Consider the following 27,982-nt stretch of genomic DNA (forward strand, 5'->3'; position numbering starts at 1 on the left):
ACACACACACACACACACACACACACACACACACACACACACACACACGACCGAAATGCAGCAGTGGCATCATGCACTTAAAGAACGCTGAGCGGACCGGGTCGGCTCAGGTGCCGTCGGCGAAAGGGGGCGGAGACCGACTCGAAGGCAAAGCGCCGCCCCGTCATGTTTTTTTTTTTTTTTGGGGGGGGGGGGGGCAAAAAGTTCGTTAAACTGCCGTTTGAACACCCTCCTCCCCCCCCTCCCTCCCTCTGCGATTATTTCATCTGAATTGGTGTCCGATAAATCGACGTAAAGGATCGTCAAAAAAAAAAAAAAAGGCAACAGCAACAAAACAAAAACAAAAATGGCAAGAAACTTGTGAGGAGTGGTCGCTAAGGCAACAGCACTGATTTTGGTTTTAATACTGAGAGAGAAAGAAAAGGGTCGGCTGAAGTTGTTTTAAAGGAAAATATCCGCGTTGTTTGCGTGCTACACTTTCAAATGTCGTTTTTCTCTTTTTTTAATGACGCTGATTTAGTTTATTGAAGTCGCGGATGCAGGTTTTGGCAGTCGACTCTGAAATCCCGGAGACATCCTTGGCCTTTGGATTGAAGTTAGAGCAAACGTGGCTAAAGCGTCCCGCGTCCGACCGAGGCCCGAAAACCCGGAACCGCCGCCCGGCCCCGAGTCCGAAGCCTCCCATTGGTCGATCAGAGTCTCGGCGGACAGTCGGAAAGACTCCGCTACAGCTGTTTACTCACCTTCCGCTCTTATCTCCTTGTTTTCCTCGGTCACCATGGAGACGGAGCAGGGGAAGGGGGCGGGGGGGAGTGTCACACCGTCGCCGTGGGAACGGACGGCAGGTACCTGGTGGTGCTGGTGGACGTGGTGGGTTTGGCCGCCGGGCTCGGGGTCCTGATGGTGGCGTAGGTGGTGACGGTGGGGGCGGGGCTTAGCCTGGTGCACACGCTGCCGTGGGCGAACGCGCTCGTCCGCCGCTCGGCGCCGCCGGGCTGCTGCAGCTGGGTCGAAGGCGGCCCGCCGCCCTGCCGGCGCCCCTCCAGGAAGTACGTGAGCATCTGACCTTTGCCCTTCACGCTGACCTGCCCGCGGCACACGAAGTTGTAGTAGTCGGCGATGAGGCGGTGCACGTCCTCCGTGACCTGGAGGGGGGGGGGGGGGTGGACAACAGCCGTCCGTCACGCTCTCCTGAACAAAATATCTCAAGAATGCCTCGAGGGGAATTGGGTCAAACTTGGCAAAAAAAACATTCACGTGGTACTAAGGATGAAATGATTTAATTTGGGGTGGGAGGTACGGGGGGGGGTCAAAGGTCAAAGTCACCGCGACCTGATGTTCCCCGCGTCCGTCCATCCCGTACCTTGTGAACGCGTTAAATCAAGAACACCCTCGAGGGAATTTTTTTAAATTAGGCAACAAAAAAACATTCACTTCGTACCGATGATGACCTGATAAAAGTGTTGGTGTTGAAGGGGTCAAAGGTCAAGGTCACTGTCACCTCAACGCTTTAGTCAGACTTGAGCCGCCGTACCTGAATCTTCCCCTGGACGCCGGTGCTGTCCATCCTGCTGGCCACGTTCACCGTGTTTCCCCAGATGTCGTACTGAGGCCTCCTGGCTCCGATCACTCCGGCCACCACGGGCCCGGCGTTGATACCTGGAGGGAACAAAGTACGTCTGGGTCCATCACACCGCACACGTGAAGGTCATTGGTCCTGCAAGCAATCCCATTCAGGAAACATTTCATTTCCATCTTGTTGGGGATATTACTGTGTTTAAAGACGTCTAAATATATAATCATAACACTACGTCGTTGCAGCCGGGACAGAAACTCGCATAAATCTCTCAGATTTGTTTCCTTCTCTTTCTCCAAACTCCAGCTTGGAGTGAAATTTACCCGAAAACTGCGTTTTCTGCAAAGTGCACACAAAAACATGCATTTTTTTTTTTTTTTTACACTCGGAGCCCCACAGCCTGCAGACAGGATGACACTGTGTACACCAAGTTACACTGGGATTAAACACGGGCTCCCGTCGCAGGCTCCCCACAGGATACCCAACACAATGGAGCCCCGAGCTGCAGGTCTCGCTGTGACGAGCTTCCTGGAGGGAACGCTGCTCTTCTGATGCATTTCCTCCGCAAACTTACCGGCACTGAGCGTCCACGGTGGCCAGTGCAATAGGTCAGGAGCGCTGGCATCAGTGTTTATATAGGCCACTGTGTGTGTGTGTGTGTGTGTGTGTGTGTGTGTGTGTGTGTGTGTGTGTGTGTGTGTGTGTGTGTGTGTCTTCGCTCACCCACTCTCAGGACAAAGTCGTTGTACGACTGATAGTTGATGGCGTCCAGGACGTCGAACATCTCGATGGCGAAATCGGACACGGTGCATAAATGTGAGGTGATGGACTTCTTCGTCTGAGAATTAAATCAAAAATAAACACAGATTTTAATGCAAGAATAAGCACGCTTACAGTTATATGAGAGTTTCTGCTGACTAAAGAAATTTAACTTCATGACCTATAATGACGGAAAATAGCCACTTTTGTGCCGATCAGACAAAATCCAGCCACAGTTTGTTATTCCCAGTTTTATTTACATGTTCACAGCCAGTTCAACATTTTAAGGTTTTTGAGCTGCTTAAACAACAAACTGATAAAAAAGATTTCCTTTTAAATGTCTCCTTCCCACATTTTAATTGATCAATTTTACAAACTTTACAACTGGCTTTTCTTTGAAAGTCATCGTTTTGTAGCCAAAGCTCTTCAAATGAAAATGTTCCTGCATGTTTTGCCTTCGTTAGCGGCGACGGGGAAAAAGTGATTGTTGACGAGCTGGAAGGAGATAAAAAAAAACAACACTTCGAAAACAAGTTCAGTATCACAAAACACACTTCATGGAAACTATTACATCTTGATGAATAGCAACTCAAATTGAAACGTCCTGATATTCCAGGTCTTCGGCCTGCGTGGTGTCTTGCTTTGCGCTCCTCTTTCTCGGCGTGTCTCGCTATGTACGCGGGCGAACAAAAACCACGCGCCTGCTTTTTGGTTACAAGTTGTCGGACCTCAAAAATTCAACACCGATGATCGTCATCCAAGAGAAACTCGTCGATTTGACGGTCGGACCTGCAGCAGCAACACGTGACAGGTAACGCAAAGGCCAGGCGGGCAGTGTGTCGCAGGCAAGTGATCGAATCCCCCGACTTTCCCGACTTTTTATAATCCTGTGATATTCCAGAAAAATTCCACGACCCAGTGGGAAGCCGGTTACATCTGAGGCAGGAAGTGATGTGAGCCTCTTGTTTCTGTTTTCCCTCACGCGATTTTTCACACACACATGAAAGCCACAAAGAACCGAAGCTTAGGTAAAGTTGCAGAAAAAGGGCCCTTTTGTTTGTCGGCTTTGCCGGGATTTAAAGAAACTTTACGGATGTGGAATATGCTGACGCCACAGAGGCGGCTAATCCACCCTCGCAGGGGAGTTTTGTCTCTAAATATCAACGCTCACCTGGAAAACATTCTTAACAATGCCGAACCTGCAAAAAACAAAACAAACACCCTCATGCAGGATCTAATTATAGACCTGCTGCATGTGTACCTTGGAGGCCGTCGTAGGAACCAGCCCTACTGCAGCCATGTACGTGCTGCCGATGGTCTTGATTTTCTCGATGTCCCTGTAGCACTCTTTGTCCATCAGCTGGAAGACGAGGAAAAAAAAACAACAATAAAAAAACAGGAGGGAAACGTTATTACAAATTTCAAATCAAATTGGATTAAATTGCCAGTTTAAGTTCATATTTATTGTAAGTTGTGCAATTTAAACCGGACCGTTTCAGCACATCGGAGTAAATTAATGCTTTACGCTGCTGATTATAGATCGAAGCGGTCCAAACGTCATCTGCAAGTAATTCCTTATTTTTGCAGAACTTTCCCACCCGCAACCAAAGCTTGTTATACTGCATCAATAAACACAGCTTTTACTTTTTATTTATTTATTTTTTTAAAGCCTCAGTTACAGCCGCAACGTCATCTTTAAAAAGCAGACGTTACAGAGGAAGGTCACGCCGCGCAGAAATCTTCCCGCCCCCCCCTCCGGATTCTCTGAAGGCAACCTGCAGGAAAAAAAAAGATATAAAAATGTGTGATTTGCGGACGCCGGGGATGGAACGAATCGTTTTTACTCGCCTCATCAAAGTCGGCGATGATCTCATTGAGCAGCCTCAGACACTCGACTCCCATGTTGTTCCCGTCCAGCTCGATGTAGAAGTCGTTGAAGTTGGCGATGGAGGCGAACAGCACTCCGACCTGAGCGTAGGACTGGTAGTACAGGTCCTGGAGGGGGGAGGGCGGACCCGATCACAACTGATTGTAATCACCAGCACAAATTCAGACAGCAAAATAAAAAAAAGAGAGTTCTGCAGTGGGAAGGGAGGAAGTAAAGGGGTCGGTTCGCCCCCAACGAATTTGAGCATCGAAGGTCCTTCTTTAGCTTTGGGAACAATCGGGAGTTCTGTAGTGTTTTTTGGAGCGTTTAACCACATGTCGTTAGTGAATAGGGACGACAGGAAGTGTGGAGCTCTCGCGTTGTTTTGCAGTCATGCAGATAGTTTTGGTTTTATCAGGTTTTCAAAATATCTGTCTCTGAGATTTTTGCTTTCATCAGACTGTGAATTAAATGTCTCAAAACTCAGCACTTTAAGGAGCTTTTTATTTTGTGCAATAAAAATCAGCAGCTTTGGTCTAATTGGCACATTTTCATTCCTGTATTTATTTACTTTTTTATTGGTGGATTGATTTTAGTAGTCTTTGTGTTCTTAGCCCTGTTTTTAATCAACTATTACTTATTGGTTGTTTATTTCATTATAATTTCCTTTAAACACTAGATTTATATTTGTGATCTATCCATCTATCTATACGATAAAAATATTTCTAACACCTGACAAACATCCTCAAATTCCATTTAATTTTTCCTCCCCGTGTTACAGACCTTCTCCTCGTTAGAACTGATAGTTGATATATTTTTGCATTCATTTTGTTGTAAAGTTGCCTTTGTTTACAACCAAGTTCCAACTGTGGTGGAAATCTACTGTATTTGATGAAATCTGTAATTATGACTTGCACATGCTGATGCGCCTCAGCATTCATTTATGGGTATTTTCATACAGAAATAGATTTAATATGTGAGCCATGGAGCTGCTGGTCGAGACCAAGATTTAAGAGAGCTCAATTAAAAAAATAAATAAATTAAAAAAAAAAACCACTTGGATCTTTTTGGTTTTGGCAGAAATCTCTCAAAACTCCTCAAAAACAAATAAAAACATAAACAAAAACAAATGAATAAAACTCCCTGCATGGCAACATGTTGCCACCTAAAGTAGGAGCTCGTTATTTGGTTGAACTGGCCCTTTAAGAAACTTGTAAAGAAATCAGGCTGTTTACCTAAATCAGGGAGGAGGATTTCAGCAAAATATAGTCCAGTTCCGTGGAGACAGCTGAAAACTGTATTTTCTAGATGTAATGAAAATGTTTTTTTAACCGTCACGTCGGAGCAGCGAAGCGTTTGTATTCCAGGCAGCGGAGTCCCACGGCGTCGTGTTATGAATGCAGTGTATGGGTGAACTTTAGCCCAGAGGAAAGAGAGGAAGCCTTTCTATACACCGTCGCTCGGCGGGGTCACCGATGTGCTGGAAACACACTTCCTGACTTCCTGCCCCGAGTCTTTACTCGTCTCAGCCTCAGACGATCCCTCAGACAGCCCCGCTGAGCGTTGAGGGAGAAAACGCTGCTGCCTTATTGTTTTTATTCTTATTATTAATAACAAATTCCTGGAACCAGAACTTGTTAAAAAGAAAAAAGCTGTTAAAAGACGCCGTATTTCTGCGTATTGGTGACATATTGCTTCCTAACGACCATCACGCTTTTAACACGATAAACTGGCTAAATTCTATAAACTGCGTCCCAACTGTGGTTCTTCTGTTTTATGGACTCATAATATTCACTGAATATTACAACTAAACCACCACTCTGCACATAAATATCAGAGCACCCCATGACAAAATTGATTTCTTTTATGTGATATTTTGCCAATTTTAAAGAGATATTTGAATATAAATTCAATAATATAGATTAATTTGAGGACTTTTTTGCACTAATTAGGGTCGCCAGCTTCATATACTTTGTTTTCGTCGACGTAAACTAAAAACTAACTAAACTTCACACCTGCAAATATTGAAATACTGATTCACAGAGCGAAAGGATGTGTGTTTAGAGGAGGAGTGTGTGTGTGTGTGTGTGGGGGGGGGGGTATTTTGCAGTATGTGAAGTGGGCATTTGCTTCAGCAGAGCTTGTGTAACCTGCTCCAGTTTTAGTCATAAATCTGTCCACTTCTGCAGCATGACCTTCAGACCTGATTGACAGGAAGCACTTCAGATGAAGAGATTAGATTATTTCTAACTGCCCAGTAAAAAGTCTGTATTTGGTGATTTTAAAAGGTCAAAAAGACAACCGGGTGAAAAAAGAGTTTTAAAAGTGTCAGATTTATAAAAAAAAATAAAAAAAAAAATTCAATCCCTGTGCTTGAAACTAAAATGATCAGCATGGGTTGTAACGGCAATCACAGCTTCTGATGTCATGCATTTGATTAGTGTTTTGCAGAACTTAATCAACTCTTGAGGTCCTTCTGTCTTCAGACTGAAAGAAAAAAAAAAAAAAACTTTACCCGACAGGAATCTGGAGAAGTAAAGAAACGAGTCCTCTCATTATATCGATTATTCACTTACTGATGGGAAAATGTGATCCAGCTTTAAAAAGGGTCACGAGTTTAAAGAAAAGGTCGGGAAACACTTGACTCGGATCTCTAGAAAAACACAGGAGTCCTTTCATGCGTCAAAAGGCTCTTTAACACCGATGATCCCGGCTGGACGGCCCGAACACCCCCCCCCCCCCAACCTCCCCCTCTCGCGGACGCTCACCATGTTCCTGGGGTTTGACATGAGGAAGTGTTGCGCCACATGAGCCGGCAGCAGGTTGAACAGGATCCGCTTGTTGTCCAGCTTCACCTTCTCCATGTCGCCTCTCTCCTCCTCCGCCTGAATGCCTCACACACACACACACACACACACACACACACACACACACACACACACACACACACACACACACACACACACACACACACACACACACACACACACACACACACACACACACACACACACACACACACACACACACACACACACACACGGAGGAGGAGGAGGAGGAGGAGGAAGACGTGAAACTGATGCTGTGTGGGGAGCTTTAGATGTAATTGCTCGTCCTTATCACTAGAGGGAGATAATGATTTGCAAACAACACAACGGCTCACTGTCCTTCCGAAAATAGAAACACGCAGCTGTTCATGAGAAACAACAAGGAGGATGTAAGCGGAGGAGAAAAAAAAAAAAATGCATCATTTCAACCCATTTCTGCATTAAAAAAAAAAAAAAAAACGGAGTCATAACCGAACAAAACATATTCATGTACAAATTGAATTCAAAAGCGGCACATAATTTGACAAAGCCAGCTTTTAAATATTGAAGACTTTCATCATTGAGGAGTAATTCATATGTAACCTCAATCAAAATCTGCATTTATGCTGTTTGCAAAGTCTAAACAGAGATTCAAATGCTGAGTAATCAATGTTTCAGGTGCTTTTCACCACTCCAGCCTGAATCATTATAACCGAGATGACGGGACATTACCTGTCAATTTATTTGAATTTATATATAGAATAAGGCAGTTTGCTGCAGGAAAATACAGAAAAAAAAGTATGTAAAGTATTTGAAGCTATTAATTAGGAGTAAAAAATATGAGAGAAACACAAACGAGGGAAGTCAGGGATCAAACCACACAAGTACAAAACAAAAATAACTCCAGAAGGCCATTTTCTAGATGTAATGTTACAAATAGGGGGTTTAAATGTACGATATAAAACCACACCTGAGTTGCCCAGAGATAGTCGAGCCGCAGCTTCAGGTCCAGTTGTCTCGAATGAAGTGCCAGAGCTCCAGAAAACAGCAAGACGGCCAGCACGGGGTCGTAACCTCGAGTGTGGAGGAAGCCGCCGCTGCAAGATGGAGAAACAAAATGAGTTTCTATTTCTTTCAAAATTGAAAAAAGAAAAACAGTGAAGGAAGAAGAACTCAGGTCCTTCACTTAAGTAAAAACACTCAATACAGAGAAATGAGCCCAGAGACACATATACTGTAAAAAAAAACATGACACTGATAGATGATTAAATGTCGGATGTAAAAGCAACATTTTACCGTAATATTCTGTTGAGGTGAAGGAAATTAAATAGAAATAAATAAACTTATATCTTCTCCACATCAAACGACACATGACAATGCAGCCTCACCCCACGGCTTGGCGATAGCTGCTTGTCTCCATGACGACGGTGTAGGTGACAGAGAGGAGGAGGAGCAGGATGATCTTGGGGAGCGAGGAGACGCGGAGGTAAGGGACCAGGGTGAGGGTGCCGGCCACGCAGGACAGGAGGCCGTACGCCATGTTGGAGCACGCCCTGTCCGCCGCCGTGCTGTTGGCGGGTCCGAGCCCGAGAGCGTCCGCGGGGATGTCCTCCGCGGGGACGTCCTCCGCGGAGCGGTTGGAGTTCGTCCCGAATCTCCCCCAAGGAACACAACACACCTGGAAGACAAAGAAACCGGTTTAAAGAGTTTTCCTGCCTTACGCTGCAATACCAGCGAGTGCCACCAGAGGTCGGCTCCAAAAAGCCTCCGGCTCCATAGACTCCCATTCAACTTCTCTCATCAAATCCAAAGTGAATAAAATGTGTCCATCAGTTATCTTGGTGTTGTTAGCTAAAGTCACTCCTTCTTCTTAGTTTTCTGGAGGTCCATCTGAAAATAATCCCTCATTCATTAGAAAAGAAGATTCAAGAAGACCTGTTTTTGGGGGCGTGTCTGTTTGATTGACAGGCCTGTGGTGCAGTCAGGTTACAGCTATCGGTGGGCGGGACGAAGTATCGTCAGGTTTCCAATCAGATCCATCTGCTCGCTCGCCCCCCCAGCTCGTCCAAATATGGTCACTTCCTGCTCCAAACCGCTCTGAACTAGCAGAAACGGCCGCTCACAAATATTATAACATCCCTGCTGCAACACTTGTGTTTTATTTTAATTAACTTGCAGTCAAACACACACACACACACATCTGAGGCTGAGCGACTTCTCGGGCCGGCACCAACGCCAACCAAATGGCATTTAAGATATTTTAGTGGGTATTATTGTTTTATTCTTCGGAGACTCCGCAGCTCCATCTGCTCAGCTGTGATGTGATATTCTGCCAAACTTGGACTACAGAGACTCGAAAACAGTGCAGTCTGCTGGATGAGGAGGAAAACGCTGACTCTAATTCTACCTCATCAAACTCAAGTTGTTTCTTTATGCATTGAACACTCTATTCATTTATTAATTTTTTTTTTTTGTTTTTTGTAGAGGCTTTTATACCATTATATGGTGCCCTTATTTTAAGCATTTCTGGGCACGAATAAATTCTTTGCCACATGTTTAAATGTGTTCGTTTCAGTGTTATCGGTTGTTCATATTGCTGTATTTATGAATCTTATTTATGAATGAATGGGTGTTTATAAGTCCTCAATATTTAGATGATATGTATTTTCTGCATCAGGTGTTATTAAAACAGTTTAGGATGAACTTTAAGACCACTTATCTGCATTTTTCCAGCTTTCAACAGCGACTCACAGAATTCGTTTTTAACCCAACATTATATACCGCGTAGTCACATGACTTAAACCAAATCTGCTCCTATTTGTGCTGTAAGATGCAGCTGAGAGGTCTAGAAAATATCTAGTAAGTTGTGATACAGGGGATTGTTAAATGAAAATAAGTATATTTGAAATTTTTTATTGATGCATTTGTGATCATTAGTGCTTTATAATACACTATAAATGGTTGTTTTCTTTATTCATGATTAAGATTAAAGACATAAAAAAATAATGTAAGGATCATTTCACAGTATTTCCAAAACATTTTGATCACATTTCATTTCATGCTCTTCCTCAGTGAACAGCATCCGTTTAACTTATTTTCCACCCTTCGGTCACATGACAAAAAACAAGTTATCTCCATGACAACAAACAGCGTCAGCTAAAGATGAGCCGCGGTTTTAAAGTCCAAGAAAAGCAAGAGTTTCTTCTTGTTTTATGACTCTGTAAATGTGTTTTTATTGGTTTTGTAAGAAAAAGTGCTTCACAAATGACCTCAAACTGAAATTATGATATTATTATAACATGATATTATTATATGGGATCTAATACACACTTACCACACAGGCCTGGGTGACGGAGTAGGTGAGCAGAACGAGGAAGGTGCACAGTACGGTTCGGATCTGGATGGTGAGGCAGCCTGGTTGGCACTAAAACCAGAGAGGAGAGACGGGGAGGTGGGAGGTGGAGGGGAGGTGGGAGGTGGAGAACAGAACCAGTCAGTAAATGAAGCATCTGTTTGTCTACCTTAATAGCTTTTTAGACACATCATTAGCCAGCGGTGGAAATCAAACGAGCGCCTTTTTGCGGTGTGGCTCATTATGTGAAAGTCTATTAGAGGAGATGCTTAAAGGATGCGATGACAGTTCAATGTAGCGTGATACCACAGTGTCATGTAGGGGTCAAACATGTGACGTCAAAAATACAACGTGTGCCCAGACTGGAGTCGAACGATAATCATCAAAAGCTGCTAAACTGGTAAAAAGATGTTCAATGTTTGAAGTGACTGTTAGCATTTTGTTAAGTTAAACAAAGGGATATAAAAAAATGAAGAGGTGCAAAGCACCCACAAACACACCAAACGACCAAACGGATACTCAAAACATCCCTAGAGATCTGAAATGATTGCAAACGGACTTTAAACAACCACAAAAAGACTCAAAATGTCGCACTCAAAACAATTGATTAAAAGAGGTTTAAAATAACCTTGAAGAGACTTTAAAAGATATGTGAAATGATCCTGAGACTCAAAACAACCACAAAGACTCAACAACCATAAAGACTCAACAACCATAAAGACTCAACAACCATAAAGACTCAAAACAACCACAAAGACTCAAAACAACCATAAAGACTCAACAACCATAAAGACTCAACAACCATAAAGACTCAACAACCATAAAGACTTAAATTGACTATAAAGAAACTAAAAACAACCACAAAGAGACGACTCTTTAGAAAATAATCCTGAAGTGTGATGAAGGGATTAACAGAAAATGTCATATGTGTTTACGGGAGCTTCATAAACATGAATCTTTGCTCGATATCACTGTAAACTGAATATCTTTGGGGTTTTTGAGTGTTAGTTGGACAAACCCAGTGATTTGAAGGAGTTAAAAGTGGCAGCCATCACTAGTCTTGGACATTTTAAAGACAAAAAAAAATCAACAACTTAACCTGATTTATAGCGAAACTCAAAATCTCTCAGTTCATTTGAAACGTTCGCAGACTTTTACCTTTCACAGCTGCACTCGTTCGTAGCAGCAGCACATTAGTTTAGCTCAAAGGAGGCCGCAGGGAGCGGGCCGGGAGTCCTACCTGAACACTGGTGAGATGCAGGTACATGACACAGGCCACGTGGAAACACACACACAGCACCAGCAGCAGCAGCACCAGCATCCCCCTGAGAGACGAGGAGACGAGGACACACCTGAGTGAGCAGGGCTTCCCCACCTTCCACCGACGGCAGTGAAACAAACACACCGGCCCGTCTCATTGTCCCGCTAGAACCCTCGAGGGAGATCGATCCAATTACAAGTGGACAAACAGCGTGTGTGTGTGTGTGTGTGTGTGTGTGTGTGTGTGTGTGTGTGTGTGTGTGTGTGTGTGTGTGTGTGTGTGTGTGTACGTACTGTGGGATCATGAGCAGATAGATAAGGCCAAAAAGAGCAGCGAGGATCAGAGAGAGAACCACGGCGCTGATGAAGTGGTCGTCGTACACCTGGTGATACTGAGAGAGGAGGACACAGACAGAGTGTGATCATACAAGAAACACTCAGCGTCCCTCCGTCCAACTATCCATCCATCCGTCCATCCATCCGTCCGTCCATCTATTTTGACAACAAATGAGTGCATCCTGTGTAGATTATTAAAACCCGTTAACAGCACCAGTAAAAACATATACTGCCGTCTGCCAATAAAACGTTTATTTAATAATAAAGAGAAATAAGAGAGAATTTCTTTGGAACAAATTGTGTCTTTTGAAGAAGGTGGATGTTTGTGCCAACTAAACTTCTCTCATCTTTTCGCAGGAATAACGAGGGAACTTCTGGAGCTGTGATGTGCTGTTAGATCTAAATTTGTAGTCCAGTAATGTGTACTGAGCTCCGCCGGCACCTTCGGGAAAAAAAAAAAAGTTTCACTGTTGTGTGGGAGTAAATAAACTCATTATACTAATTTGTTGCTTTTTAAAAAAAAATTTTTTTTACAGCTGGTGGCGTTTTCCTGAAAGATCAGACACATAAAATATGTTAAAAATAAGAGACACAATTAACTAGTTTTTACTTTGTGCAGCGTTTTTTCTCCTGCAAACCACACACACACACACACACACACACACACACACACACACACACACACACACACACACACACACACACACACACACACACACACACACACACACACACACACACACACACACACACAGAAACCCGTCCCTGCTCTGTGTCTCCTTTATGGCTCTCACCCACGCATACACAGGAGAAAGATATCACGTGTGGCGCTCAGACGTTCCCAAATCATTATCTGCACCCCCTCCTGAGAGGGTGGGTGGATTCCTCATATGCACACACACACACACACACACACACACACACACACACACACACACACACACACACACACACACACACACACACACACACACACACACACACACACACACACACACGCACACGCACACGCACACGCACACGCACACAGATCATAGACAAGAGGCGTGGGAGAGACGGAGAAAGGGCAGAAAGAGACTTAGAGGACTGTGTAAGGTGTGTATGCGTGAGAGGAAGACAGGGGAGGAGGTAGGAGGGTTTGGGGGGCATGCAGTCACGAAGCATGTCACTTGTGTGTGTGTGTGTGTGTGTGTGTGTGTGTGTGTGTGTGTGTGTGTGTGTGTGTGTGTGTGTAATGAGCAAAAGTATAGATTTGCGTGCTTTTGAAAGTCTCCGGGCTGCGGTGCGTCCCTCACCCGGCGCTCCCGGTCTCCGCTCCTGTAGAACAGCGTGATGTAGTTGAGGTCCGACGTCTCCGACTCGGTCTGCCGCGCCTCGATGAGCCGCCCGATGTAGCGGTTGACCCGCGTGCCCGGCGAGTGCTGCACGGCGGAGGCGGAGAAGGACGTCCGGCTCCTCGTCTTCTCCGAGGCGGTCCGCAGGGCCCGCCGCTGTCGGAGGAAAGACGGCAACGATCGGTCATATGCAGAGAGGCCCCCGGCCCCGGCTCCGGCTCCGGCCCCGGCCCCGCTCCCCCGGGCCCCGGCTCCGGCCCTGGCCCCGCCCCTCCCGGGCCCCGGCTCCGGCCCCGCCCCTCCCGGGCCCCGGCTCCGGCCCTGGCCCCGCCCCCCCGGGCCCCGGGTAGTTCACGTATTAATTATAAAACACACAAACTATGTTGTAATGCAAAAGAGCCAAAAATCAAACCCAAGCGTAAAAGAGGGTTGAAACAAAATATGCCATGAAAAACCATAAATAAGAATTTCTCTGTAGTCAAAGACAATAAATTAAACTTTATTTATCGATATCTAAAAAAATCGATACGCAACCCCCCCCCCCCCTTTAAATTGTTTTTGTCTTCGTGGGAGTCGAGTTTTAACCCCCAAAGAGTTCAAAGTTCAACTCCTGAAAAGTGTTAGAAGATCAACTCCTACTAAAGAGTTTCTTTCACAAGTAAATAGAGTTGATTTGAACTCAGAGTTTATTCCAAAGATGTGAATTTGCTGTGTAGAAATAAATAAGTAAAAGAAATTATAAAACGGTTTGTCTAATATGATTTTTTTTTGGTGTTTTGGCCCAAACAATTTGCGCCTGTCATAATTCTATTATGAAAACTAAAAAAAAATTCTCTATGTCACAATGCGACGTTTTTTTGTTTTTTTTTGGCTACTCGGTATAATCATGTAACAATGTGTTGTAATGCTATTAGAGGAGATGATACCAGGCTGTGTGGGTGATTACCAGCAGTCATAATGCCGCCTCATCAGAATCATGACGTTACTAAAGCCTCGCCGCGCTCATACGGCCGGATTACAGCTGGCGGAGCTTTTTCTGACAGCCGGGCGCCCTGTTGATGCCACGAGACCGAACGCCGGCCGAAAAAAATATTAAAAAAAAAAAACAGCGGCCACGTGACTCGCTGCTGCGTCATCGTTGGTTTCAGAGCAAACACACACACACACACACACACACACACACACACACACACACACACACACACACACACACACACACACACACACACACACACACACACTTTATGTCAAAAAGGTTTCTCATGGTATCTATTCCACCGGCTTACTTTTCAGCAAGTAGTCATGATGCAGAAGCGCTGTGAAATCTAGAAATCCAGATTACTGTGTGTGTGTGTGTGTGTGTGTGTGTGTGTGTGTGTGTGTGTGTGTGTGTGTGTGTGTGTGTGTGTGTGTGTGTGTGTGTGTGTGTGTGTGTGTGTGTGTGTGTGTAGATTATGGAGCCGAGCAGGATTTCACTCCATCACAAACGGACACACAAACCCATTAAAAGGATTTTTTTTTTTTTTTAATTTACTACGAAACGCAGAAATATATTATTTAATGTAAATCATTTTTTCTTTGACCTTTCTCACATCGTCACCTAGTTTTTAAGTGTTGTTTTATTTTAAATGTCCGAAACTTGCAGCCTCACAGGCAGCTTCTCGTCTTTGGGAATTTGTCTGTAGTCGAAGATAATAAATTAAACTCATTTTTAAAGACAAATAAATATAATAAAATGCACATTCATTCCTGTTTACATGAAGCTAATCAAGCTTAAATCAAGGCCTTCTTTTTAATTTTGTACTCGTTTTAATGATGCAATGTTTTCAGTGTTTTGAAATGTTTTTTAACTGGCTCCATTTACAGGGTTTTTTTGTGTGTTTTTTTTTGCTTGAAATTTGCAAATGTCAGCAGAATATTGTGGTTTATTCTGCAGTAGTGAAGATTTACAGTGTGGTGACAGTTCGGGTTCCACGTCAGTGTCGAGTCCCTGAAACCTGAACGTAGAGCGGCCCTGATTTAATGTTGATTAATTACACCCGTCATTAAAAAAAACAACAAAACAAGAAAACCTGGCGTGAAAAAGCCTCAGTCGCCTTTTGACATGTTTACATGCGTGAACACGCACCTTGTCGTCGTCGTCGCAGGTCATGACGTTGGAGAACGGGATCTCGGCCTTGAACATCTTCCGGCAGTGCATGAGCTGCACCAGCAGGTAGCACACCGTCTTAAACTTCATCCTCTTGGCCGGTTTGATGTCGGATAGAATAAGACCGGGGAAGATCTGCAAGTGAAGACAAAAAGACAAACAAATGAGATACGAGGTACAGGAAAACAATTTATGGTTGAATTTTTTTACACAGTGGAACATAAACTCTGAAAACGACAACCGTCGCTGCGTTTTGTCATCAATTTTCACGTTTCAAATAAAACCGTAAAAAATTTAAAAAAAATAATAATAATAAAAAAAAAATTCCGGCATTTGTTCCACTTTTTTTTTTTTTTTTTTTTTGTATTAGTTGGTCACGTTTTGGTGTTTTAAAGTAAATTAAAACCCTGAATGTCTGTTTTACATTTAATGGCAAGATTTTGCTCTTTCTGAAACCTCCTTAATAATTTATAAGATGCACATTCAAAAATTAAACTAAATGTTTGCAGTTTACTATTCTGAGAACCAAAGATCCAAGTTTTTCCAGGTATAAACCTGACGACAACAACAACAACAACAACAACAACAAAAATCTGGATTACGCGGTTGACGGACGACCGTGACGTGACCAGGACATCAAAATGGAAAACGTTGCATCAGAGAATTGTCTCATTCATGGAAATAAAACTCGGATCGAGTGGGATTTTTTTTTTTTTTAAATTTTTTTACAGAAACCCGTGAGATGACGTCACAAAACCGTGTTTGTTTTTGCGTGTGCAGCTGCTTTGAATGTGCATTTCGCTGAGGATTTAAAAAAAAAAAAATCCTGAGTACACACACACACACACACACACACACACGCACGCACACACACGCACAGGGAGCTCTGTGCACACATGTGCGGTTGGTGTGAGACAGTGATCCTCGCCATGTGTACGCCAGATTAACACACGGCCTGCCTCTCCGTCTCTCTGCATCACAGGATTAACTGTTACCACACTGAGCTGTGTCGCCTCGTCGCTGGTGTGGAGAGAAAAATAAATAAATCAATAAATCCAATTGGAAAACCGTCTCTGGCGTACTTTGCGTCTGTGCGACGGCACGATGAAGAAGGTCTCGATGTTGTGCTTCTGCAGGAAGGCGTGCCTCTCGTGGCCGAAGCCCGGCTCCACCTCGTAGTCTCCGTTCAGACACTCCAGGGTCGTCCTGGTGATGTGCACCTTGCTGAAGAGCACAAAAACACAGCACGAGGAAAGCAGTTGTCCCCCCTCCTTATCTTTTTATCAGCCTAATAGCCCCCCCCCCCCCCACCCCCTCCCGGCTTCCTCCAAACTCTTCATGAACATTTTTCTTCCTAACGACTCGTTTAATCCGGTAACGAGTCCTGAAATCTTCTTTCTGGACTTGAAACGGGACCAAATTGAGCCAAAAGAGTCGACCTCATTTCCCCGCGTTTTAAATGCAGGTCTGCTCGTTACTGTGGACCAGTTTCCTTCTGACGAAGTGACATTCATTTAACACTCGTGCTCGGCTGTTCAGTCTGAGCTGCTCTTACGTAATTATCTGCAACTGGAACCGGAAATAATTTCCTTTTTGAGTTTGAGATAAAGGTGACCTCATAATTCAGCCTGAAGATCAAAGCCAGTGATTAATGGATCCTGCTAATGAGGAAGGCTCCTGTTACACGTCACCAAAAGCAGGTGGTCACGTTTGACAGGGATCCAGCATCTCTGACACAGTGAGCATGTTTCAGTGTTGTTTATGTACAGTAACAGAGACTCTGCTCAGGGATGCAGTTTTATGTTTACAATGCTTTGATTTTTTTTTTTTTTCCTTGCTTCTGGGTCAGATCAGCACACCGAGGCTGAGGATGCAGCAAGACAGAGTGTGTGTGTGTGTGTGTGTGTGTGTGTGTGTGTGTGTGTGTGTGTGTGTGTGTGTGTGTGTGTGTGTGTGTGTGTGTGTGTGTGTGTGTTTGAATGGGAGGCAAAAATCCCAAAGCTCTTTGTAGACTGTAAAACAACAACAAAATAAAGATGCTACAGGCCGTTTACCGTTTGCCACAGAGGGAAAGTCCAATTTGAATGTGGGAAACGAGGCGGAGCGTCGTTACGTCGTTGTTTTGTTTGTTAAAAAGTGAAAATAAATCAAACTGAACAGAAACAGAAGATGAAACAGAATCAAACAGCCGTTTGTTTCATGTGCGAGTCGTGAGGTGGAGGTCGGGTAGGGTGAAACTTTTAAAAGAAAAGGCCGACAGCATACATGTTTAAAACGTCCAACTTATTTTGGTGTCAGCAAAAAAAAAAAAAAGATGGAATTCACAATAAAAAATTAAGTGCATTAAAAACGGTCAGATATTAATATCAGCATCCATCTCAAAATGAGTCAGTCGGTTTATTTACAATAAATATATGCCGCCTTGATAACAGATTACTTTTTGGTGTTTATCAACCAGAAAAAAGAAAAAGATTCTTTAGTTTCAGCCTTTAAAATTGTAAAAATGTGCCACTTTTCAGAATACAACAACATTATCAAAACTTTTCACCATTTCCTGATAGCTCACGACCAAATGCTTCATCAGTGAGTCGAGCAAACAGTCAGCAGATACATAAATATAATATATAATACATAATTCTGTGTTCACTAAGAGGAAGGAATATGTCAGACATACAAATGTGTTGCCGGTCTGGCTCTTGTGTCGTCTGTGGCACGTCTGTCGACTCTCTTCATAATTACAAGATAATAATAATAATAGCTTAAAAAACAAGCTCATAATCAATCACGCGATTTTATAATTATGAGAATTTTTAGATACAGATCTAATAATCACGATGTTAAATCTGAGATCTTGTAATTGAGATGCTTTATCATAATAACATACTACAGTAATTATGAGGTATTATTTCCAGTTGTTTTTGTTAGAGAAATGTCAACTGGAAAAATGTATTGTTGCATGTTTTTTTTTGCCTTTAATTGGATTATACCTGTTCATATATATATATATATAATTCTGTGAGAGAAAATTGTGGCTTTATGTCAACACATCTATAAAAATACATGTAGCACATACTGTACACTGAAGGAATGAATTTCCCCCATCTGTTAATGCTATTATTGGATGCATACTGTATCTCTGTTGCTGGGATACTGTGTGTGTGTGTGTGTGTGTGTGTGTGTGTGTGTGTGTGTGTGTGTGTGTGTGTGTGTGTGTGTGTGTGTGTGTGTGTGTGTGTGTGTGTGTGTGTGTGTGTGTGTGTGTGTGTGTGTCTCAGTGGGTGAGAGCTCAGAGTGAGCACTGACCCCGGCAGCCCTCCGGCCTCCATCACATTTGCCAGCGTGACATCGTTTGACCAGACGTCATACTGCCACTTCCTGAGGCCCAGCACGCCACACAGCACCCGTCCCGTGTGCAGACCCACACGCATGTTCAGATCCACCTCCGTCGCCTCCACCACCGACCTGCAGGGGAGGAAGAGGGGAAGGTTTTAAACTCAAACCGCTGCAACCAAAAACTAGACAATTTAAAGGAATTTCTTTAAAGAAATCAGAGTCCGTTTCTGACACTTTTTTTCCCCAGAATTTTTCTGTGTTGTCTTTCTGGAGATGAAGTCACGTTTTGCACGAAACATTCGTATTGACAAGTCCTGTAAAAAAACTAGCATAGTCGGCGGATTTCTCCGATGGGGGGGGGAACCGAGCAGGTCATCCGTACAGCACGATCCAAACTCTCTGTTGTTGTTGTTGACTAAACAAACTCATCAAGAAGGCCAGCAGTGTGCTGGGTCAGATACGGTGGAGGTGGAGGGAGACAGGAGGATGATTGCTAAGCTATCATCCCTGATGGACAACACCTCCCACCCGATGCGGGACGCCCTGGCAGCTCTGAGCAGCTCCTTCAGCCACCGGTTGATTCCCCCCCGGTGTGTGAAGGAGAAGTACCGCAGGTCCTTCCTTCCTGCTGCTGTCAGGCTGTACAACCTGCTGTGCTCCCAGTAGACGGACACACAAAAATACACCGTGCAATATAAATACACCGTGCAATACTACAATTATTCTGTCTGTATGTATCATATTTTTTTTGTCTTTAGTTGGTTATATTTGAGTTATTGTGGATTTGTACTTTTTCTTAGTCAATATCCTTTACTTTATTACTTATTTATGACACTTCCTGATATATTGTTTTTCACTGTCTCTTGTTTGCACTTTTCACTATGCTGCTGTAATCCTGTAAATGTCCCCACTGCGGGACTAATAAAGGATTTCTGATCTGATCTGATCTGATCTTATTTGATCTGTTGCGATGGCAATTTTGACAAGGCTAACTTGTAAGCAGAAAAAAAAAAGTGGCAAATTTTGACTGAAATGCAACAATGTGGACGTTTTTTAACTAAGACGAGATATGATGAGAAAAATGACATATTGATTTCGATGTCCAGCATTCGGCGACCTGTTCAGGGTCCCAAGTCAGCTGGGGGTCGACTCCAACCCCCCAAAGGTTTTGAACTATGTGGCCAGAGGAACTCTCTATTTTGTCCAAAACAAATAATATTCTTTGATGCCGGCCTGCAGCCCCGCGAGGCCCAAACTTTTTATCTAAAAAAAAAAAGTATAGAGCCTTCAATGACCCTGCAATGCTTCCTCACAACAAGCCGAGCACTCCGAGTGTGCACACGTATGCATCTACGTTGACGTGTGCGGACCGCCTTCCCTCGGCTTGTGTTGCGGCGCAGCCGGAGATAAAGGCGGGACTTTTCCAAAGCTGCTGCTCTCCAGCAAATCAGCGCACAAAGCTCCTCGTCGCCAGCGGGACGTCGGCCACTTCAGACGGGAGACGGAGTCACGGACGGAGCCGAGGAAGGAAATAGGAGAGCGGCGGAGGGGCTGACAAAGTGTGTGTTTGTCTGTGTGTGTTTAAAGGAGGGGATGAGTGTGTACGGCAAGCACCTGTCCTCTGAGATAAAGGACTCCTACAGCGGCATCCGTCCACTCAGTCAGAGCAGCAGGGAAAGAACCTGACAGGAGGGCGCTCACACGAGAGGACGAGGCAACGGTGCTCCCTGCACGTGTGCGTTTCAACACGCTTGTAGGAGGAGGCCCAAATGTCTGGAATTAAATTAGTTTCGGTTTGAAAGATCGACCTGCAGTCGGCGTTGAGACGTGTTGGGATATTTCTGATGTTGCGTGCAGAAAATAAACACAGTAGTTTACTTCCTGATTATCCAGGCAGACGTCATATGGGGAAAATTAAATATTTAAGAGTCTAGTGAGCGGAGGCAAAGTGAGTTAGGAAATGCTCAGTTTCTGTAGCAGCTATTTCACATCTCCCCTTGAAAACGTCAGAATTTCCCTCTGAGGGATTAATAAAGTATATATCTATCTCTCTATCTATCTAAACTGAAAAATACATACAAATCTGTCCGATTCCCTGCAAATCATGAAACGTGCAGTCAGCAAAAGCTGCAGTTGTGAATTTGATGAGGACAAACTAATCAGTCCCTCCAGGATCTCAGAGTTGTTTTCTGGATGTTGTGCTGCAGTTTTCTTCCTCAAAATTGTGATGCAATTTTTTGACATTTATGTTTATTTTTGCTGTAATATTGCGTAAATTGGCCAAAAATAGTTTTGTTCCGCCCGAACTTCTCACTCTAACTAATCCCTTTCCGAGATAATAAGCACACTGCACATCACAGAAAGAGCGAGATATATATTAGTTCTTATCTTTGTAATTTTCTGAGCTTAAAGAAGCATCACGGACTCAAAGTTTGTGACTGTAATATAAAATATAAAAAGGCTTCGTCGGCTGTAAAAATAAGAGCTTTAAAGGCTTTTTAAAATTATATTAATTCAACAGATACCATACGCACAAAACAAAGTGAAAGGGTGTATAAACTCAAAACATAATATTACTATGAACACAATTTAATGCGTATATCTGCACACAAAAAAAAATCTTGTCAAAACAAATCATCTCATTTTAAAACTGTAGAATTTAACACGTTTGTGCATTTAAATCGAAAACCTCTGTTTCCATACAGTATGTGGTACGCTGTGCACGTTATACATATAGAAAGTGTGTGTGTGTGTGTGTGTGTGTGTGTGTGTGTGTGTGTGTGTGTGTGTGTGTGTGTGTGTGTGTGTGTGTGTGTCTCACGCGATCGTGTCGATCATATCCAGCCCCATCTCCACGCAGCAGTGGGCGTGGTCCGCCTTGGGTTGCGTCAGTCCGGACACGCAGTAGTAACAGTCGCCCAAAATCTTAATACGCCGGCAGTGATTCTCCTGCAGAGAGAAAGACGGACGTCTGAATGCATCGCATGATCACCGGCGGTGGATTAATCGGTTTGAGATCAAATTCCTGCCCCCCCCCAAAAAAATACAATAATCACATTTCCATCGACTGTTCAGTGTGTTTAACTTTAAGCCTTAACTGTTGAACACGGTTGAACTATCTCCTCTGAAGTGAATAGTTTATAGCAGCATGCACGGGATGTGTCACATCTAACACAGCGTCTAATAAATAGAAAGTAGTGAATGCAGGAGTGACTTTGGATGCGTCCTTAGTTTTGGTTTTTAACAGTAAATCAGCCATCTTGTTTGTTTTTTTCGAGCACAGAAGTGAACCGATTTGGACAAACTTTGGGAGGACTTAGTGGTGGATCTGACTGGAGAACCTGAGGACACTAAGCTCCGCCCACCTACACCAAGAACCGCCCCCAGACAGAGCTCAGCTCAGTTTGAGGCCTCATATCTAATCGATGCCACCGGAGCGCCGATCCGAAGGAGGAAAACATTTACTGACTTTGTATTTCAGGAGAAAAGCTGATGCTTTTTGAATGGGAGTCAATGGGAGTTTTTTCTTGGAGCCAGTCTCTAGTGGATCTCAGTGGTATTGCACTTTAAGACAGTTCCTCACTATGTCCATTTTTCTGTTCATAGATCGTCATATCCAATTCTGTTTTTTTAAATGTTTTTTTGTTTTTGTTTTTAATTTGTTCTCATCTGGATCAAAGATTTTATAACGTTTGAACGTTTCACAGGTTACTTATTATTGTTCTGCAGCCTTTTCTTCTGACATGTGCCGTCTGGACCGTTCAGCGTCGGTGCACTGTTAACACGACACCGGACCGTTACAGAAGCTGCGCGGTTCGCAGAAACTCACGTAAAAAAAAATCAGATGTGTGCTCTCCTCCAAACCATTTGTGTGTATTTGTAGTTGAGGCCAACTCTAATTGCTCCAACATGCTCTTGAAGTAGAATCCCGCCCACACGTTCCCAGACTATTCTGCTGTTTGTCACAGCGCACAAACACACACACACACACACACACACACACACACACACACACACACACACACACACACACACACACACACACACACACCATAACAACACATTAACACACACACGTGATCATACCTGCAGAGAAAAAAAAACTACACATAAACAGCTTGCATGCAAAACATCACTGTGTAGGTAGTTGGATTAAGTTGCGTGCCCAAAAGCGGTGAGAGGGGGGGGGTCCTTTTGGCACCACAGGGTCATCACGGTAGACCCCCCACGAAGCTTTAGCCTGCAGTCAAGCCTCTGAGTGACAAAACGCACTAAAACGCACACACGAGCAATGAATATGAATACGGAGGATTCATGACGACTGCAGGTTTGAGAGGCAGCAAAGAGATGAGAAGGGAAGATGGGGAGCTCCGATTTTTTTCTGCTCACGGGAGCAGAAAGATTCTCTGGCGTGGGAGGATATGAAAATTCAAGAACGTGGATGATTATCCCAGCGACATGAAGTGTGTGTGTGTGTGTGTGTGTGTGTGTGTGTGTGTGTGTGTGTGTGTGTGTGTGTGTGTGTGTGTGTGTGTGTGTGTGTGTGTGTGTGTGTGTGTGTGTGTGTGTGTGTGTGTGTGTGCAAGAAATGGAGAGAGAAATTATCAGCTGACTTCTGTGTTTTGCTTTTGGGGATACATTTTGGATTTTCTGAGCCATCCTCAGTTTGTGAGGGGTGAGGGGTGAGGATGAGGGGTGATGGGTGATGGGTGAGGGGTGATGGGTGATGGGTGATGGGTGAGGGGTGATGGGTGAGGATGAGGGGTGAGGATGAGGGGTGATGGGTGAGGATGAGGGGTGAGGATGAGGGGTGAGGATGAGGGGTGATGGGTGATGGATGAGGGGTGATGGGTGAGGATGAGGGGTGATGGGTGAGGATGAGGGGTGATGGGTGAGGATGAGGGGTGAGGATGAGGGGTGATGGGTGATGGGTGAGGGGTGATGGGTGAGGATGAGGGGTGAGGATGAGGGATGGGGTGAGGCACGTGTCTGCTGTGGTTAAAAGTTGAGGATAAGTGTGTTGTGTGTAGCAGGCAGCAGTCAGACAGGCTCAGCAGCGTGACAGAGCCACTTTGAAAGTGAATATCTCCCTTGCTATCACACGACAGGGTATAAATCTCAATTATGATGCAGCTGCAGCAACACACGCACGCACGCAATATATCCTCATCACAAGATTTCCATATAATGTCTTGCCGAGCGCTCGAGCACCGATAGCGAGCCACATATCACCTTGTATCTCGCTCCTCCTCCCCCCTCCCCTCCGCCCCCCGGTCTCTCTCTCCCGCGTTAAACCACGACTGATTGCGGAGATGCGTCATGAACTCGAGGGGAATAATCCTGCCGATCATGTGATTTGCGTGTGCGTAGAAAGCAAGAGTAAACTGTCTGAGGAGATCTTGTTGGCCTCGTGGAAGAAGAGGTCAAGCAATGTGGTACACGGAGGGATGAGTGGGAGGTTTTGGACGCGGCAGAGTTGATGGGAAAATATTTTCACGAGCTCTTTTTTGTTTTCATGTTGTTTCTTGGTAAATTCTGTAAACAAACGCATTTGAATTCATAACTAGAAAGACATAGATCGGAAAGTTCTGAAGTGTCCTACGGTTTCGAGGTGCCCTCGGACCTCTCGTGTCCTTTACCGTATGCCTATTGGTTGGTCAGGTGTCAATGTGTTGCCAGCCAATCAGGACGAGCAGAGAGATTTTTTTTTTGTGTAACCTGTCGGGTTCTCGGAGGGGCGGGACTAAACGAGAGGCGGCGCGAAGAGGAGAAAAGAGAAGCAGACTAGACCGAGAAATTATTATTATTTATTATTATTATTATTATTACGTTATTGTTGTTCGTTCAAGTTAGACCCGAGTATTTTGTAGCCGTGTACGGTCCGATAAAGTGACAACAAAGGAAACTCATTGGTGTTTGTGAATTCCTGGCTAGTACTGCTGCCGTAGATGTGCTCAGTACTGCGCTTGCGTGCCCAGGACGGGTTTTCCTCCCCACATGGCGCCCCCTGCTGGGCAGACGGTCGGCGAAGACCGGTACCGACATCTTTAGGAGTAACCGAGGAACTGTGAGTACCGACCGCATCTTTCCTGGAGGATTTCAATAATCGTTATGGTAGCGCTACGCTGATTCATCAAATCCTGGGTATTATTCTGTTGTTTTAAATTTTCTGTGGGTCACAAAGACACTTCAACGCTGTAATTCACCGCTTTGTTTGGTGAAAAATAAAAGTCCGGATGTAGTAGGACATCCTGGTACTTTTAGCATTCTACGTTTAACATACTAAGTATTGGGGACATACTAAATCTTTTTTTGGCGTAATAGTATTAGTAGGAAGGGACAGTCGGTCAGTTCTTGTAGCTAATGTGTGTGTGTGTGTGTGTGTGTGTGTGTGTGTGTGTGTGTGTGTGTGTGTGTGTGTGTGTGTGTGTGTGTGTGTGTGTGTGTGTGTGTGTGTGTGTGTGTGTGTGTGTGTGTGTGTGTGTGTGTAGCTCATGCAGTATTAATATGATTACAGTGGTCTGGCGGCAGATAACTTGTCATTCACCTAATCTTCTATAACAGAGAACAACGCTACACGGGCCTACTGATCTGCAGTGTGCTGTATCACACACACACACACACACACACACACACACACACACACACACACACACACACACACACACACACACACACACACACACACACACACACACACACACACACACACACACACACACACAGTCCACCTCCTCAGCCCTTATCTCCCCTCTGTCTAAAAAAAAAAAATCGTCTCTCTCATCTCTCCCTCTCTCGCTCTTCCAGTTCCTTCTCCTTCTTGACCTTCCTCCTCCTCCTCCTCCTCTCTCTTCCTCCTCCTCCTCCTCCTCCTCATCAGTCAACCACTCCAGCTTTACTTTCACTAAAGATTGGATCAATATACGGCATTGGCATAGCAAATGAGCTCCAGGACTAAATAATACGTTTGGTTTTTCTCTGTGTTTAAAGAGGAACACTGAAACTGGAGCTCATCAACTGTTTGCTTTCACTCGCAGCCAGTCGGCAAAGATGAACACGCTGCAATCAGTGTTTAAATTTGGGGGATTTTAATATAATTAATGAATTACAAAGTATAAAGTGCATTAAAAATGTAAAAGTGTGTTTTCTGCAGGGGACGTATTTACTGTAACTTCTTTCCACCGTTGGCCCACAGTGTTGCAAACAGCTGTATAAATCCTTTTCTATAATACTATTGTCCTCACTGGTGGGAAAACTTCCTTCATGGACGTTACTGTCACAGTAATGTGATTACTTTTGTCAGTGTTTGGGATTTAACGAGGAGTTTTTTTGTCTCTTGTGTTTTGTGGTCAGGGTGGATTATGGTCGACGCTCGCGGCCGTCAGTCGCCTCCAACAGAACAAATGAAATGCGAGAAAAATCAGGGAGCTGGTTTACTCGACTAGAATTAGGTCAGCGTCTTGCCGTTCTGTCTCCGAGCTCTTTAGTCCTTAGTCACGGTTCATATTCTCGCATGAAAATATTTTACATTTCCAGATAAGAAGAGGCGTCATTCTCATCGTTGAAAAAACTGGAGACCGTTTCCTCCTACAGTCACAACAAACCTTGTATTTAGGAGCGTCTTGAGCTGATTGGGAACCCGAGGACACTATGCCCCGCCCACTTACAGCCGAAACCTGACAAACTCTTTTTTGAGGCCTACTATCTCATTAATGATGGAGTTATTTTCACTAGGACCACCAGAAAAAACTGATCTGAAGGAATGACTTCACCAAATGACACCATAAAGACTAATTAAAAAAAAATGATTGACTCGAACAGACACGCACCCCAAAAATGGCAATTTTGGAGGCCTAATATCTAATCAATGACGGTATTATTTTCAGATGAATTGACAGAAAACTAATAAGACTTTAGCTAACAACAATGAGATGACTCGCAAAAAAAAGCGTTGACTTTGTATTTCATGACAGAAGATGAATGGGAGTCTATGGAGCGTTTTTGGAGCTGACCTCTAGTGGCCACTCAGTGGTATTGCACCCACTTTTCTCCACAGCCCGAGTTTATAAACTAACAATATTTTCAGCACTATGTTTACAGCTTGTTCTGCTGCCTCCAAGTGTCCAAAAAAAAAAAAAAAAAAAATCAATATTCGATTAAATCTGACAAAAGTGGACTGAAATCGGAGAATATCCTCAAATATGTACGTGTAGGATGTTCTGGCAGGTGAATTTTCGATGGATGCGCTTACCGTCGCCAGTTCGTCGAACTTCCCGAAGAGTTCGTTGAGCAGCTTGACGAGTTCCTGAGCGGTGCACTGAGACGCCAGGCTGGTGAAACCCACGATGTCGGCAAACAGGATGCTGTCAGGAGGGAGAGACGCAGCAGACTTTAATCTAAAGCCAAGAGCTCAACTCGTCCCGACGAGCCGATGTCGACTCTCTCGGTCTCACGTCAATAAAAAATAAGCGTTAACAACACAGAACGGAGTTTGTCTTCCCGTCACGGCACAAAAATACTCCACAGATATCGGTTAATAGCTAAAAGCAAACGAGGAGTACAATAATCCAATCCTCCGGTAAGTGAAGGCGTCTTTTAGACCGACCTCTGAATCAATTACGACGCTAAACGGCCTGCTGCCGGCGAGCTGCTGTGAGCGGGGCAGAGGAAGGTGTCGAAAGCTACTTAAGCCCTTCATTCATTTGCTCGGAGGCCGGCCAGATGGCAGCGAAACAAGGTGTTATGGATCTTATTGAATGAGTGAGAAATCACTGCTCCCAGTGGATGTGAAGCAGCGGAGCGGACGAGCGTGTGAACACTGATTACAGCCACGAAGTCACCAGAGAAACTGGTTGTTGTTGTTGTTTTTATTTCAGCAAAAGTAGGTTTTTAATTTAAAGCTAATAATAACATCCATTTTTGCAGATTGGCTTCAATTTTTAAACAAGAACTTTGTGAAAGAGACTAAATGTTTGAGGCTAAAACTCGCATCTCACAAGATAATGATGCGTGTTGCATTCCTCGCACTTTTTTAGTGTTGTTGTTTTTTTTGTTTATCGAAAAAGGTTATAAATCACCTTAAATCTGTCATTTCCTCTCGAGGCACACCCATATTTTGAGAAGTGACCGTATTTGGAGCTGGGGAGGAGCAAGTAGCAAAAGATCACTTTTGAATGGGAGTCTACGGGAGTACGTTTTTATTTTATCGT

The 27,982-nt window shown here is 44.1% G+C and overlaps 1 protein-coding gene across 5 annotated transcripts in view; it reads right to left on the reverse strand.

Annotated features, from left to right (window-relative positions):
* Nucleotides 1-259: 259 nt before the first annotated feature.
* The window catches only part of LOC138631684 (adenylate cyclase type 1-like), a 37,165-nt gene continuing 9,442 nt past the window's right edge, over nucleotides 260-27,982 (reverse strand). For 2 of the 5 annotated variants that reach the window (XM_069716805.1, XM_069716804.1), the window contains 17 exons: nucleotides 27,025-27,136; nucleotides 21,595-21,722; nucleotides 18,744-18,902; nucleotides 16,523-16,664; nucleotides 15,420-15,575; nucleotides 13,253-13,447; nucleotides 11,916-12,013; nucleotides 11,602-11,686; nucleotides 10,344-10,433; nucleotides 8,398-8,687; nucleotides 7,980-8,106; nucleotides 6,971-7,087; nucleotides 4,184-4,330; nucleotides 3,597-3,695; nucleotides 2,300-2,414; nucleotides 1,535-1,659; nucleotides 260-1,145 (listed from right to left, as the gene is read on the reverse strand). In XM_069716805.1, coding sequence (XP_069572906.1) covers nucleotides 816-1,145; nucleotides 1,535-1,659; nucleotides 2,300-2,414; nucleotides 3,597-3,695; nucleotides 4,184-4,330; nucleotides 6,971-7,087; nucleotides 7,980-8,106; nucleotides 8,398-8,687; nucleotides 10,344-10,433; nucleotides 11,602-11,686; nucleotides 11,916-12,013; nucleotides 13,253-13,447; nucleotides 15,420-15,575; nucleotides 16,523-16,664; nucleotides 18,744-18,902; nucleotides 21,595-21,722; nucleotides 27,025-27,136 — 2,515 coding nt within the window. In that variant the 3' untranslated portion in view covers nucleotides 260-815. Of the gene's footprint in view, nucleotides 1,146-1,534; nucleotides 1,660-2,299; nucleotides 2,415-3,596; nucleotides 3,696-4,183; nucleotides 4,331-6,970; nucleotides 7,088-7,979; nucleotides 8,107-8,397; nucleotides 8,688-10,343; nucleotides 10,434-11,601; nucleotides 11,687-11,915; nucleotides 12,014-13,217; nucleotides 13,448-15,419; nucleotides 15,576-16,522; nucleotides 16,665-18,743; nucleotides 18,903-21,594; nucleotides 21,723-27,024; nucleotides 27,137-27,982 lie in introns of those variants that run through there. The other 3 variants (XM_069716806.1, XM_069716809.1, XM_069716807.1) reach the window with 3 other exon arrangements.

Source organism: Brachyistius frenatus, unplaced genomic scaffold (genome assembly GCF_029030835.1).
Source record: "Brachyistius frenatus isolate BFR_SWC_R1_liver_20210118 unplaced genomic scaffold, ASM2903083v1 Contig_163, whole genome shotgun sequence".
NCBI lineage: Eukaryota > Metazoa > Chordata > Actinopteri > Embiotocidae > Brachyistius > Brachyistius frenatus.